At 43.4% G+C, this 15,640-nt stretch overlaps 1 protein-coding gene across 2 annotated transcripts; it reads right to left on the bottom strand.

Annotated features, from left to right (window-relative positions):
- Positions 1-6,371: 6,371 nt before the first annotated feature.
- On the bottom strand, positions 6,372-15,588 carry ORMDL1 (ORMDL sphingolipid biosynthesis regulator 1). Of its 2 annotated transcripts, none has more exons than XM_033168641.1 (4): positions 15,491-15,588; positions 12,751-12,938; positions 9,686-9,837; positions 6,372-8,353 (listed from the first exon to the last, which is right to left on the bottom strand). In XM_033168641.1, the coding sequence occupies exons 2-4, from the start codon at positions 12,922-12,924 to the stop codon at positions 8,218-8,220; spliced, it is 462 nt and encodes a 153-aa protein (XP_033024532.1). In that variant the 5' UTR covers positions 12,925-12,938; positions 15,491-15,588; the 3' UTR covers positions 6,372-8,217. The 2 variants fall into 2 exon arrangements, with proteins under 2 accessions (XP_033024532.1, XP_033024540.1); XM_033168649.1 differs by having other exon boundaries at positions 15,527-15,576.
- Positions 15,589-15,640: the final 52 nt, after the last annotated feature.

Raw genomic sequence — 15,640 nt, forward strand, 5'->3', positions numbered from 1 at the left:
GAATTGTTGCTCCCAAGTATGCACGCACAGAGAAGAAACTTTAAATAATTTTGATTTAGGCACTACATCATTGCCACTGCCTCACCCCTTTCTTCCTGCATTTGGCTTTGGCAGCTCCGTCCACAAAAATCACAGAACTGCAGAGCTGGGTGGGACCCCACGGCTCATCTAGTCCAACCCCCTTGCAATGCAAGAAACACAACTGGAAGCATCCATTTACAGGTAGGTAGCTGTGTTGGTCTGCCATAGTCAAAACAAAATAAAATAAAAAATTCTTTCCAGTAGCACCTTAGAGACCAACTAAGTTTGTTCTTGGTATGAGTTTGTGCATGCACACGAAAGCTCATACCAAGGACAAACTTAGTTGGTCTCTAGGGTGCTACTGGAATGAATTTTTTATTTTATTTTGTTTTGGAAGCATCCATGACAGGTAACCACCCAAACTAAAAAAGAACCCTGCAGAGAAGGTCCCCCACCCCTTCCCTTAATCTAAAATAACCTCCCCTTATCCACAGGACGAGAGTTACCTTCCACTCGCTACCCGCGAACCGGGTGTGTGTCTACGAACTGGCAACACACCCTTTCCCTATTCAAGGGCGTGCAAAGGGGTAGGTTGAAAGCCCCCGAAAGGGTTAACCTGGCGAAATGACGCTTGGGACGTCCGTCCGTCCGTCCGTCCCCCTCGCGCGGTCTGCGGGACCACGTGAGCGACGGTAGACCAATCGAATTGGCGGGAGAGGCGGGCGCCTGCAACAACCATATTGTTGCAGACGAGCGAAAGGGCAGAGAAGCGATCGCCCCTCGATTTCCGGCTCGGTTTTGGAACCCTCCATTTTGGAGGGCCTGTAGCTGAATGGGGTCTGACGGCGGGAGCTTGAAGGGAGCAGTTTTAGCTAGGATTATTCTTTCTTTTCTGTGCTACATTTTGCATGCATAGCGCTTTTTCTTTTTTCTTTTGGTAAGGAATCAAGCAGGGAATTAAAAAGGAGGGGGCACATTCCCCCCGCGCTTGCTTTCTGTAAGGGCTTTTCCAAACAACCTTGCAAAGTTTATAGTAGATGGTCCTAACTGCATAATAATTTTGGCCCTTAAAAATAATAATCCAAAAATGGTGTACAATTTTGGGGCAGCCAAAAATGCACACCATAATGTGCAGACCTTTGACTTCTCCAGGGCTCTTAATCAGACTATGGCAAACAAAATCATGGATGGGGGGAATTATCGGGTTGAAGAATTCTGGAGAACTGGAAAGCTTGCATTCTGCACCCTCATGTGACATTTTAATTGGTTGGGGCAGCCGCCAGAGCTGAAAGAAAACTTCCCTTTTCTACAAAATAGGAACTCTGCCTTCCTTCGCCCTCTGCTTCACCCCACTCCCACAGCCATGACATTAAAAAAACAACACCCTATGAGGTGACGAGCATCTTTTGGAACAAAAGAGTCCATCAAGCAGCAGTCAGGAGCCCGTGAATCAGAATAGTTCTGTTCTTAATCATGATGTGCGAGTCTGTAGTGTGGAGTGGTAGGCCTATATGCTGCTTTCTAAAATAATTCAGAGTTATTCCTGGTCTCAATGCAAGTCTTGTCCTGTCCCTTTCACTCACCAAATCTTTGCCCAACAGTAAACATTGGAGTAGATGAGCCTTGAACCAGCAGGTTCCTGTATTACATTCACATGTAGCCTATTGCAGGGGATTGATCCCTCAGGATCCCTTCCAACCCTACAATTTGATGATTCTATCTGTCTTTTTTATTAAAACTTTTTTCCCCTGTAGGCTGCAAACACGCCATACACTTCAAGCATGTTTCAAGTTTCATTATGCTTTTATAATGTGCTGGAAGCCGCCCAGAGTGGCCGGGGAAACCCTGTCAGATGGGCGGGGTATAAATGATAATTATTAACATTATTCTTATGAGCACACACACCCATAGAAGCCTGTGAAATGTCCAACATACTTAATGAACCAGTTACCAGGATGGTTGGAGGTAAGTGATGTGCTTGCAATGTATGGTGGCTTTGCAGTTAGTCTGGATTTGCACAGCTGTTATCTTTTCCTTAGGAATATTATTTAAGAGGAAAAAAAGAAGCTAAATGAGGCTTACATTTTTCCTTGGTCTCTCTCTCTCTCCCCCCCCCCCAATATATTGCATGTACACCGTTATAGGAATTCTAAGGCCTCATATATATATATATATATATATTTATGTGTGTGTGTGTGTGTGTGTATAATATGTTCATAAATTTACAAGGCAAACACATACTGGTACATAAGCATATAAACCATGTGTCTGAAATAGAACAGGAGAGCAATCCTGAAACCATTTTGACTCCCCCAAACTCAAATAATTCTCTCTGAGGAGAGAATTCTCTCTTTTGCTCACTGTCTTAAGGGCGTATTTGTGCATGAATAGGGTGAGCCTGTGAGCTGGATTCAGGAACTAAGTATTTGGCATCTCAGAAGGAATGGCCTGCCCAGGTAGAGGAATCAGTGGCTATTATCAGGTATCCTGACAAACAGGAATTTTGTTGGAGATGTGATGTATGTATGAAGTTTCGGGGGGTGGGGCGGGTCTTGAGCTACAGCGTGGGCAATTTCCAGAGTCTAGGACTTACTGATCAGAAGGTCGGTGGTTCGAATCCCTGCCATGGGGTGAGCTCCCATTGCTTGGTCCCAGCTCCTGCCCACCTAGCAGTTCGAAAGCACGTCAAAGTGCAAGTAGATAAATAGGGACCGCTCCAGCGGGAAGGTAAACGGCGTTTCCGTGCGCTGCTCTGGTTCGCCAGAAAGCGGCGTTGTCATGCTGGCCACATGACCCGGAAGCTGTCTGTGGACAAACGCCGGCTCCCTCGGCCTATAGAGCGAGATGAGCGCCGCAACCCCAGAGTCGGACACGACTGGACCTGATGGTCAGGGGTCCCTTTACCTTTACCTTTATATAAGGGCTTGCGCAACATTGTTCTGGGTCCCTCCTGCCTCCTGTGTGTGGTAGTGAGCATAGGGACGCAGGTGGCGCTGTAGTCTAAACCACTGAGCCTCTTGGGTTTGCCGATCAGAAGGTTGGCAGTTCAAATCCCTGTGACCGGGTGAGCTCCCGTCGCTCTGTCCCAGCTCCTGCTAACCTAGCAGTTTGAAAGCATGCCAATGCAAGTAAATAGGTACCGCTGTGGCAGGAAGGTAAACGGGGTTTCTGTGCGCTCTGGTTTCCGTCACGGTGTCCCGTTGCACCAGAAGCGGTTTAGTCATGCTGCCCATATGACCCGGAAAGCTGTCTGCAGACCAACGCCAGCTCCCTTGGCCTGAAAGTGAGATGATCGCTGCAACTCCATAGTTACCTTTGACTGGACTTAACTGTCCAGGGGTCCTTTACCTTTTTACCTGGTAGTGAGCACCCTGTTGCAACAGTTTGGTGTAGTGGTTAAGAGCGGCAGACTCGTAATCTGGGGAACTGGGTTCGTGTCTGCACTCCTCCACATGCAGCTGCTGGGTGACCTTGGGCTAGTCACACTTCTCTGAAGTCTCTCAGCCCCACTCACCTCACAGAGTGTTTGTTGTGGGGGAGGAAGGGAAAGGAGAATGTTAGCCGCTTTGAGACTCCTTTGGGTAGTGAAAAGCGGGATATCAAATCCAAACTCTTCTTCTTCTTCTTCTTCTTCTTCTTAATAAAGATCAGGCTTTATTAATTGCTTCTCAATATTCTCTGGTTGGCCTCTGTTATTTTCTCCTTCTGATAGGGGACCTACTTAAGGACTCCATACTGGCTCTTAGATACCCCATAAGGGAAAAGGAGCAGTATTTTCTTATAACAACCCAAAGTTCAGTTTTTTAGTACTTGCTTTTTCCATTATAGAAAAACAATGTGTATATGCAAAAACAAACAAACAAAAAACACCGATACAATATCAGAGCAAAAGCAGACTGAAAGGAAGTAAGCCACAGCAGTGCAAGAAACTTCCAAGAGTTTATGGATACAAGTGTTCAAACTCCGTAAGTCAGGTAAGCTGTCACATGATCTCCCAAACATGAAGCTGCATAATATTCTATTTCTGGATATTTGGAAAGAAGATGTCTTGGACAAAATGAGTCACTTTGTATCCAAAGTCCAGGCCAGTTCTGAATGTTGTAACGTTCCTTGTGTTTTCTCCAGTGATAATAGGGTCAAAAGCTTTCACAAACAGCAACTGATTAAAAAAAAACACGTGGCTGTACAAAGCTTCCGTCACTCACTTTTTTAGCGTTGCTGAGATATAGCACTCTGAGATATAGCATTTCTTCCATTAAATCCTCTTTATTGTTCAAGCTGAAGGTTAACATTCCTTAGATATGTGTATGTATCTGGGTGGCTTATCCTCTAATTCTAAAACCAGTTACTCCCATTTATTTTGTCCAGCTGAAACAAATATTTGGTCCTTAAATGAGCTTGGAATAACTTGAGCACCCCCCCCAAAAAAAAAACAGGAGCCTGCAGCACGCCACATGAAAGGGCAATCAGTTGTTCCTCTAATAATTTCTAGTTACACAGTTCTTGCTACATAATAATTTAGTAAGTTAATAATCACCCTGCATTCAAATCAGTAGCCATATTTACAGTTAAAACAGTATTTGATCCACTATTGTCATATACTGTGAATGCACGACTAATATTGAGCTTGTGACCACAATGTTTTGTCCGCTTTTTTCTTTAAAAATCTTTAATATAACTACTATAAAACTTCCTTTGAAATTTGCAGCAACTTAAAAGTGGGAACAGTATTTTAGAATTCCATTTTAAAATCAGCTGTTAGGGTTAGGAGGTATGGCCACTAAAGGACTGATTTATATTACATCTTTAGAAATGTAGTAGCAATAATAATAATAATAATAATAATAATAATAATAATAATAATAATAATAATTTATTTATACCCCACCCATCTGGCTGGGTTTCCCCAGACACTCTGGGTGGCTCCCAACAGAATTAATGATGATGATGATAATATAAAAGCGATAAAACATCAGACATTAAAAACTTCCCCAAACAGTTCTTTAGAAATTACTGTACACAGAAGGCAGAATTTCATCAGGTTTGGCTCTCTCCCCATCCCCAATAGGCTATACAAGTTCTCTAGGCAACCCTAGTTGTACTATAGTCAGAAAACTGAAGTTTGCCATTTGGAATATTATGCAAAGTTACTTCATTTAATGCTAGAAAAGTGTATCGTATCAGATTTAAATATTGCAGTGGCTGATAATGAAACAATGTTTGCATTTAAGATCTTTTAGTCCTTAACTGCAAATTTTAAACAAACTAGTAAAGTGCTCATCCAGTGAATGGGCAGGACGACATTCCCACCTGCTATTTCTGTTAGCAACACAGTTGGTAGAGATAGGATATAGGCCAGGGGTAGGCAACCTAAGGCCCGGGGACCGGATGTGGCCTAATTGCCTTCTCAATCTGGTCCACAGACAGTCCGGGAATCAATGTGTTTTTACACGAGTAGAATGTCTCCTTTTATTTAAAATGCATCTCTGGGTTATTTGTGGGGCCTGCCTGGTGTTTTTACACAAGTATGTGCTTTTATTTAAAATGCATCTCTGGGTTATTTGTGGGGCATAGGAATTCGTTCATATATTTTTTTCCAAGATATACTCCGGCCCACCACATGGTCTGAGCGATGATGGACTGGCCCACGGCTGAAAAAGGTTGCTGACCCCTGGTAGAGGCCTAGAGATCAAGGCAAAGTGAAGGCAACTTCTTACTTCACGTTTCCCTATCCAACTCTGTGTGGTTACTGGGAAGGAAGGGAAAGACTACTGATACTCAGTTCATGAACTACGATCGGCCCATCAAGTCTTAATTATGTACTTTGGAATAAGTTCAGTATGTTGTGCATGACCTGCACTACTTTACCTTAGGCTTTTCAGTTTTTATTCTTTAAATGTTATAATACTGCAACTTGGCAAAAGCTTACTGGAATGACTATGCAAACCAAACCCAGTGACCCAGGGTAGCTGTCTGGTTACTCACTTGATGCATGAGTAATTTCAATGGGGTAATAGTTGCACTCTCCACTTCAGCTTTCAGCGGAATCAAAAGCAAAATACAAGTGGAAAGTGGAAGAGGCAAGCCTAAATGACTTAAAAGCGCTGTAACCTTCCAACAGTTTGACTTCTACCCCAAAGGTGCACTCCTCCACTGTCTCCCGAGACAGATGAATGCTAACAGTGACCCATATTTTTCTTGCCACATAGGCCATCTAATGTGACAATTTTCACATAAGGTCAGGCAAAACACATTGTGTAAGCAAGCCTTAACCTGCCATGTTAGCTTACAGAAGGGAAGCAAAATGGGGCACCAATTAATTCATTTTTTTAAACAAATGAAAAGGCTTCTTAGGGCATTTTTTCCTTTAATCTGAATAAATCACAGAAATCAGATTTGAGGGGAAATGTCAAAAGGCAGACAGAAAACCCTTACCACATCAGTGTCTTAGAGAATTGTTGAAAATGCTTCTTGCTCAATTCTTCATACATTTTTAGTACGTAGTGTTTCAAACACTAGCCCTACATTACAACTATAATCCTATTTACAATTTGTTATGCTTGCATTTTTTTTTTGGTACAGCGAACTGCGCTTAACAATGTACTGTATTGATATGATCCGTCTCAAAGTCATTCACTTTATTAATATAAAACATTGATATTTTAACAGACATTTGCAGAGTCCAAGGAAAGTATAGTTTATTGAAAGTAGCCCATTAGTGCATAATCACTACCAGCTTGAATTCACACGTCTCTGTGGGCAATGAGGCAGAGTCTAAATTGAAGCAAGGTTTTGGTCTTTGGCCCCCATTCAACAGGGGGAAACACACGCCTCTTCCTTGGGTTACACAAAATGATTTCTCCAAGAGGTATTTGCCATATCAGGTTGTTTGTGCATATGCTGATACCGGGTGTGGTAGCACCAACCACCGAAACAAAGACCTTAAGCTCTTAAGGCAAAATTTTCCCCAGTTTACACAGTTCTAATCAAGCTTGCAGTCCACCCTTAATTTTCACAACTTGCGTAAAGCACAAGGGGGTGGGTGCGGAAATCTGGAGGCAACACATTATGGTGTTGCGTGTTTCCCATCACGTGGCACTTTCCAGCTGAGTACAGGCAACGAATGTTTTGCACGTGTCCAATATGTGTGTAATGGCACACGTGCAACAAGGAAGTATCCGGAAAAGGGCGCGTGGGCACAACAGAGCAGAGCGGGCTTATGCGAACTCAGCCGACGCACACCGGGGTGGGGTGGGGTGAGGTCCAGAACTCCCGTGCAAAATGGTTGTTGCCTGTACAAGGCCAGATATTCTACGGGAGACAGCGTTTCTACTAACTGAAACAGGGCTCTCTCATTTTTGCGAGCCCTCTCTGGAAGTGAAAAATTATTTAGCGGTTTGCACTGAAGGCGAAATATCTCGTTCTTAATGAGCCCAGCCACTAAGGTTAGCCAAAGCAGGAAAGAACCCAGTTCCTACAGATCATTTTGTAAGTTTAGATACTCTGAATGTTTTAGAATGATCAGCATTGTCTGGAAAACATTATTGATTGGTTTAAATTTGTATGAAATAAAGACTTTAAATTTGACCTCAGCCCCCTGAACGGATACTGCATGAAACCCATTACAATGGAGTCATAGCACTTGCTAGTGTAATGTTAACCTGGCAACTCCTGCAGCTGGAGATAAAATCCTGGATGTAAAATAATAAAATTTAAAAACACCCAAAAAGCATTAACTGGCTACTTTACAGCATTTAAACCATACTCATCTCTTACAATGGAGAACTGGGGCAATTCCCCTTCTTTTCCTAATGCACTTTGCGTTACCACAGCTGTCTTAAGCTTGTGAAACATTATGCCTATGCTTCAATCAAATTACTCGTTCTCCTTTTGAGACTCATTTATGCTAGCTTGGCATATATCCTGCCAGTGCACCTAACATAATAGAACTAGGCCTGCCTAGATCCTTATGCAAAGCCTTTCCTCCAAAGATACACCACTTAAGTTTGATACGTCTTCAGAAAGACTTATTCCTCTCCCGCATAGCTTTGAAAGAATAGCACACATCTTGGGAGTAGAAAAGTCTTGTTGTAGATTGTTAGATAAGTGGCTCTGCAAACTGTTTCTTCTACCAAGGGAAACAAGCAGCCAATGCCATGTTCTGGTCAGATTGCTCTTAAGTTTCGTTTCTCCTGCTTAATACTTGTTGATCCCAAAGATTCTGACTCCATGCAGCTGTGGCAACTTAGGAATAAGTACGCTTAAGAGAGAAGCCGTGTTTAGGATGAAATGTGCCGGATCATATTTTGTGTAGAAGCTTGCCAGGAAATACCTGCAGAAAAACAAAGGGGGAGTTAACACTGATATAAGGTTCCAGGACAGGGCAGAAGGAAAGAAAGAAATTTCTTTTTAATGAAGGGTATGCATAAAGTTACCACTTCAGAACTGACAATTGGTTCAAGGGGGAAATCTCAGCAAAGAATACGCATTTATTACAAAATATTTCCAACTGCAGAAGTCACAGGAACTTTTAAGGGATTAGACCGGGGGTAGGAAACCTAAGGCCCGGGGGCAGGGTGCGGCCCGATCACCTTCTAAATCTGGCCCGCGGACGGTCCGGGAATCAGCATGTTTTTACACGAGTAGAATGTGTCCTTTTACTTAAAATGCATCTCTGGGTTATTTGTGGGGCCTGCCTTGTGTTGTTCCATGAGCAGAATGTGTGCTTTTATTTAAAATGCATCTCTGGGTTATTTGTGGGGCATAGGAATTCGTTCATTTTCCCCGCCTTCAAAATATAGTCCGGCCCACCACATGGTCTGAGGGACGGTGGACCGGCCCATGGCTGAAAAAGGTTGCTGACCCCTGGGTTAGACTTTCTGGTATGTGGCTTGCAAGACAATTAGCATCCATTCACAAAAGCACTTTCCCCAAGCACTCAAACCATCATATAGAATACCTCATAAATCATTACGAGTAGGAAGCGGGGATGCAGACAGACAGTGACTTACCTACAACAAATTGCCATGTTTATACTATGGTAAAAACGGTTTCTATACTGTAGCTGAATGCCAGCAGTCTACTCGAGATATTTCAGGTTGTTGCATAACGTATTTGCAATACCTACTGAGCTGCCAATGAACAAATACATTCCTCTGTATAGTTCATGTTTCACAATCTAGTTTGCTACTTTGCTTGTTTCAAAAAACAGACGATCAACAGAGTGCCCACAGGGCATTCCTAACACTTGTGAGCATTACCAACCCGTAGTAATAAGGTTGCTCAAAGTTTGACTCTGGCTTAGAATACCATGGGTACTGCATTAGTTGGTGGAGAAGAAAGATAAAAGAGGAGGAAAAAACAATTAAGAGTCTTCACTACAGTAGGTGTATCCTGAGGGCAGGAACAGCAATAAGGTTATGTTTCTAAGCAGCTAAACAGAAAGAAAACGAGTTCTTTTGTTTGAGGAATTACTGAACTCAGTGGGACTTACTTCTGAGTAGACAAGTAAAGGATTGTGTAAAACCTATGTGACCCAAGTATTATTATTCTTTTTGCAGATTTCACACATTGATACCCTAGGCAATAACTGATTTTTCGCATCAAATATTACTGTTTCATAATTTCCAGACTACAAATACTGCCATAGTTGAACCAAACCTACAAAATAATTGGAGAGATCGTGAAGAATTTCCTGGAGGATGTAAACTGCACGCCGTAGTCCAGCTGCTCCCAGTGCGTCAGCAGCCTTGCTTTACCTTGGTCGGGCGTTTCAAACGGTGTCCCCTTTACAGCATGCAAAAATACATACATTCCCTGTGGAGAGAAAAAATAAAATAAAAGAGGGCAAGCTGTGGCGTTATTAGAAAACCACACAGAATCTCTGCGAGAAATAAATCATGCCGCATTAAGAATTGCTACTGGACGAAAGGAGAAATTTGTTCTGTGTTTGCATATATGTACACGTGCTTGACAAATGACTATGCAGAAATGCCAAGACAAATGGTGATTGTTCTCAGTGGCTGGCCTCCTCATCACACCCCCCCCTTAGATTATCTTGGAGGAAGTTGAATAGTTGATAAAGAAACAGACTGTGTGGTCTTTCTGGAGGAACCCTATGAGTGGGGGTGGCTAACTTCAGCCAAAGCAAAATTTTGGGCCCTGCAAGACTCCTCTGATTTTGAGCAACAATGACAAAAAAGGAGGGGTGTGTGTGTTAAAGTACACATTACACTGGATAAGGCGAAGGGGAGAGGTTTCAAGTTCTGTACTCTTTTTAGGGCTTTAACAGGGATCCAGATTGCTTCTTGAGCTGCAAGTCACACCAGTGTTGGAGAAATTCGCAGCTGGGTGTGCGACCCAGATAAGCCGATTTAAAGGCAATTTTAGTGTCCGCGAGGTGGAGACAGTGAAGCACCAGTAACTTCACGAGAGGAGCTCTCAAGTAACAAGGCGTTTATTTCTCAAGTATGTCTCTTTAGGTGTCAAGAGTGTTAAGTGTCCTCAATATTCCACTCTCCTTCAACTGAAGGAGAACATAGCATTCCAACCTCCCATTTCTAGGGGTTTCAAAGTCAAAATGGTTTCGTAAGGTTCTCCAATCTTTGCATTGGTCATATGCAAAACAGGTTGAATTCCCAGGCTGCACCCAGTTGGGAAATTTCTGAAATGTTAAGCAGCATATAAATGTTTTCAATAAGTAAAATAATCAAGTCTGTGATACCTAAAGGGCACGGCAGGACAAAGCGGCTCCTGAATCTTCACTCTAAATCACCTTTCCCCCCTCAATCACAAATTGAAGGTGCAAATTGAAGGTAGGGCCCAAAATATGACTTGGTTGTTGTCCCTTTCTTTCATATATCATTTGTTCCCTTTTCATTATCAAAAAGTACAGGAAGACTATTTTAATGCTCCAGGTGCTTTTAGGAGCAGCACTGGAGTTTTGTTTTTTCCTCAGAGAAGAGCAAAAGAAACAGTAGTCTATCATCTGGTACTAGAAAACAATATTTTTTTTAAATAATGGCCAGTGTGTTTCTGGAGCTTTGTGTATTACTCCAGTACAGTAAAAGCAGCTCACTTAAAATTATTTCCTTTCCCTACAACCTACATGTTAATTAGTGACAGATAACGTGCAAATTATTTGCAGTCTAATATCTCACATTTCTCCATCATAGCGCCTGAAATCGAGCAAGTTATCTGCCCGTCACAATCGACACTAAATTCTAAAGGCAGCATTAATACTGGCCAGGAGTAATTCATCAGAGCCGAGATATTTTATAGGTACAGCACTGAGTAATATCCCCAAGATGCCTCTTGTGTCAGAAGTTGTAAATTTGACTCTTTAAATGTGACATTTAAGGTAAACAAAATAAGAAGCCACTTTGGCTTGCTTTAATCAACCAAATGCCTCCCTGCATAACATTATTCAGAGATTTGCCTGCATCAGCTAAGTCTCTCCGTCCTTCCTAAAGGCCCCAGAGGCCTAGGCCCCGAGGTGGCACTTTGTTTATCCAGGGGAATATGGCAGTCATAGCATTTCTCATTAAGATTTTACTGCATGCTTAACATGTTGTGCCAAACAGTAGCAAAGAGTTTGCAAAATTAAAACCCTGCAGTTGCACACAAGGATCAAAGCTCATGTATATGAAGGTGGTTTTCAGTAAAGTATGGCTTGCAACCTAAACCCATCTCTGTGGAGTTAGCCAGTCGAGAAGGAGCATGCAACAGATGTCCTTTCCACAAAAAATGGGAAATTATTAACCCAGAGCCCCATTATCTTCACAGAGACCTCTGCAGAACTCTCTCATTCCTCTATGGAGGAGCTAGTTGGAGAGCAGGCTTCTTTTCTTGCAGCGGCTAAGTGCCTACTCCTTCAAGAAATGTGAGAGGACCCCCGAAGTCCCCCTGGCCATTTTCAAAGGGAGGAGCACATGCAGGCCAGTAGGGAAGTGACCCATGGGTTCTTGAAGAACTCTAGACCGGGCTACTTCAAACTTGGCGCACCATGTTTTTGGCCTACAACTCCCATGATTCCTAGCTAGCAGGACCAGTGGCCAGGGATGATGGGAATTGTAGTCTCAAAACATCTGGAGAGCCGAGTTTGAGGAAGCCTGCTCTAGACTCTGCCAGTTGTGGGCAGCAAGTAATGTCACCTCAGGAGGGGACCTACAACCCTCAAGCTGCATAGCTGGGGTTCAGAATCCAGCGCCCTGGATTGAACACAATTGTTCCTCTAGAGTAGGCTTCCTCAACCTCAGCCCTCCAGATGTTTTTGGCCTACAACTCCCATGATTCCTACCTAGCAGGACCAGTGGCCAGGGATGATGGGAATTGTAGTCTCAAAACATCTGGAGAACTGAGTTTGAGGAAGCCTGCTCTAGAGGTCCAAAGAAGTCCTTTAGATTCCTCATGAGTTTTCAGATGAGCAAGAGTGCTTTCAATGGCCATTTTATTTGAATATTCCTAATGTTTATTTTTGTTCCTGTTTTATGTCCTTGCGTGTGTTAAGAGGCCCCCCCCCCAATATATCATTCTACATCCAGACGATGAGATTAAACATTTTAACGGAATGGATTTACTCCAATGACATTTCTGTTTTGACAAATTTCAAGACAATATTCGACAGTCTCAATTTCTCCTTCTGGGAAAGGAGCCTTCCCCAGGCCTCTATCTCGTAACCGGTATCTTAGTATCACCTTTCTTTCTCCATTCACTTCGTAGGGTACTTACCAAATTGTGAATAACATTGGTTAAGGTCCATGCAACCGGAACACTGAAGAACGGGATGCTGAGCAAGACAATATGGAGCAAGCCAACCCCAAGAGCGTATGTTAGCCACATTCCTCTGCTGTTCATTACTCTTGTGTTGGGGTTAACTTCACTGTGGGCAACCCCGACGTTCATCTTCTTTTCTTATTCTGAAAAGTAATATTGCAGGAAGGTTGACAGAAAGTATGCTTTGTCAGGGATACCTGTTACATTCTACATACCACTGGCAGACTACAGACGTGATCATAACAAGTAATTGCTGCACAAAACACCTTTAGCGTCTTTTTCATAGGTTAAAAAAGGGGTCAGCAAACTTTTTCAGCACTGTCCCTCAGACCTAGGGGGCAGGCGAGGGCGGACTATATTTTGAAAAAAATAAATGAATGAATTCCTATGCCCCACAAATAACCCAGAGATGCATTTTAAATAAAAGGACACATTCTACTCATGTAAAAACACGCTGATTCCCGGGCTGTCCACGAGCCGCATTTAGAAGGCGATTGGGCAGCACCCGGCCCCTGGGCCTTTGTTTGGGGATCTCTGGGTTAAAACAATGGTATTTCAAAACAGTGTATCACCAACTTCGGGCTTGCTTTTTAACTCTGCTGCAAAACTACATGCACAGTATGTCCATTTTTACAAGTAGACCTATCCCTACCTGGCAGCAATGTTTGTGGCTCGAGTTCAGAGGCACTTTAGTTTCAACAGACTTTAGTTTCATTTGCCTTCAAGGCAACAAACATTCCACATATATCACACACACACCTCCCCAGCAAACAAAGAGTTACGACTGATGGAAGTTAAATAATCTTTTGGAATTTTTATAAGCTGTCAGTTTTAGAGGTTGCTGCAATTTTATGCAGTTAGTCAATCACAGATCAAATTTATGACCTTCCATAGAATAAGTCCCTCCCCTCCCAAATTAGGGAGGGAAGTAAGTTTTGCAAGGCTATTCTATAAAGTGTAGTCAACTCCCTACTCAGAAATATTCAGAATTTAAGCATAAAATGTTAACAGTAGTTAACATTACCTAAACACCAGGCTTAAAAACACACACTGAATGCTTATTTCAATGCACTATACGTAATGTAAAATCAGTCACAGAATTCTGTATAAACAAAAAGGTCAATTTAAGAACAGGTAAAAAGGTAAAGGACCCCTGGATGATATCATTTCTAGATTTGTTTATATTTTGGATGAAAGAAGACGAGAGAGTGTAAAATTATCAGTTTCCTAAAACTCACGTCTTCTTCTTTTTTTAAAGAGTTCAATTGTATCTTCTTAATAATGGGGATCCAGTTCTGTCATTCAAGAAATGACTGACACTAAGGATGAGAATAATTTACATTAACCAAGTATGTTGGGAATAGAGACTTTGTGGAAAAGCCCATGTCAGGTCTGAGTCTTATTTCCAAGGAGACACTAGCAAGTGTGTTGTCAATTTTAAACAGAATGTCCACTCCCTTTTGCATTTTTAAACAGAATGTTCACTCCCTTTTGCATTTTCCTTATCGTACGCATAATACCTGACTGGTGAAGGATGCTTCCTTGAAAACAATGTTCTAGTCCCTCCAATATGTGCATACTCACCCACCTGAGTCCCCAAATGAGAATAAAGTTTAATGTAAATTGACCGCACCCACCCACACCTGAGTAACAATTATTCTCAAGACTACAAGATCCTCAAGACAATTAAGTACAAGACCCAAGCACATAGACTTAGGGCATTATAAAAAATGTGCGTACTTGAAAATTAATCACTGCCCCAGTAAATCAAGTGAGGCTCATCTAGCAATAAAACTGCATACTTTCTCACGAGTTGGAACTTTTTAGATCTGGAGATGGTTGGGGTGCTAGCTCCTCTATAAACCAAAGCTCTCCAAAACAGCTTTAATGGCAAGGATACGGGCATGTCGCTTGCAAACAACACCTGACTATAAAAGAAAGCAGAGAAGAACTCTTTCACAATAGTTTGCTTCCAGGGCTAGAGACCATTGTTTCACCACGTTCTAAAATGTGCACGCCTCGGGGTGCATTCCTACTTGCAACAGGATACACAACTACGTCTCTCTCTATGGGGTGCAGTATATATGGGGAAAAGGTAAACATCGTTTCCTCCTCTTCCTCCTCCGGTTCACACCCCAGTGTGGGCCAAGCAAAACTGCACGTCTATTCCCCCCCCCCCCAGCTCAAGCCACTTTTTGCGTTCAGCAACCACGCACTAGCAACCACCACCACCATTTGTTTCGGCAACGTCTGCATTCATTTCTCTCTCTCCTTGCCAGCAGCACACCATCGCCACCAGTCCTGACACCCTGATCATGGCAGATGCAACGGGCTCGGCCCGAGAAATGACGGCAGCTTACTGAGGATCCTTTGTCTCGAAGCAGAGAGGTGCGCCTTTGCGAAAAAGAAGGGGAACACACCTCTAAAGCATTACTGCATTTAAATACCAGAGGCAGCGGCAGCAGTGAGAAGAGGCCTCCGTGCAATGCCTACAGGACGCCGCCGCCGCCGCAGCAGCAGGGCTGTCTGCATTGTTCTTTGAAGGGTGCAGCCGCCTTTTGTTGCGCAGAGGAGCCGCGCTTGCACGGAGCGCACGGCCCCGCGCACCGCCGCCGCCGCCACCAGTTGCATAACGACTGCCTTCGCGCCGAGGGCGCGCGCACACATACACACACACAACCATCCATGCACTTACCCGCCCCGCGGAACGGCGCGCCTTCTTCGCCCTTACCGGGAAGGGAGATGCACTAGGCGACGGACCCTCCTCAGCAGCCCAGGCTCGCTCCGAACGCTGCCCGCCCCTTCTGGCCACCGCCGTGGAACGTTGCCCTGGGAGCAGGCGGAG

The sequence above is a fragment of the Lacerta agilis genome, chromosome 1, assembly GCF_009819535.1.
Source record: "Lacerta agilis isolate rLacAgi1 chromosome 1, rLacAgi1.pri, whole genome shotgun sequence".
NCBI lineage: Eukaryota > Metazoa > Chordata > Lepidosauria > Squamata > Lacertidae > Lacerta > Lacerta agilis.

What these genes read in the sequence shown, in the direction of transcription:
- ORMDL1 (XM_033168641.1), bottom strand. Translation starts at nt 12,924, where the DNA reads ATGAACGTCGGGGTTGCCCACAGTGAAGTTAACCCCAACACAAGAGTA. An exon ending in CCAATGTTATTCACAATTTG is followed by an intron (nt 9,838 to 12,750) that starts GTAAGTACCCTA and finishes TTCTCTCCACAG; the next exon opens with GGAATGTATGTATTTTTGCA. An exon ending in ACGATCTCTCCAATTATTTT is followed by an intron (nt 8,354 to 9,685) that starts GTAGGTTTGGTT and finishes GTTTTTCTGCAG; the next exon opens with GTATTTCCTGGCAAGCTTCT.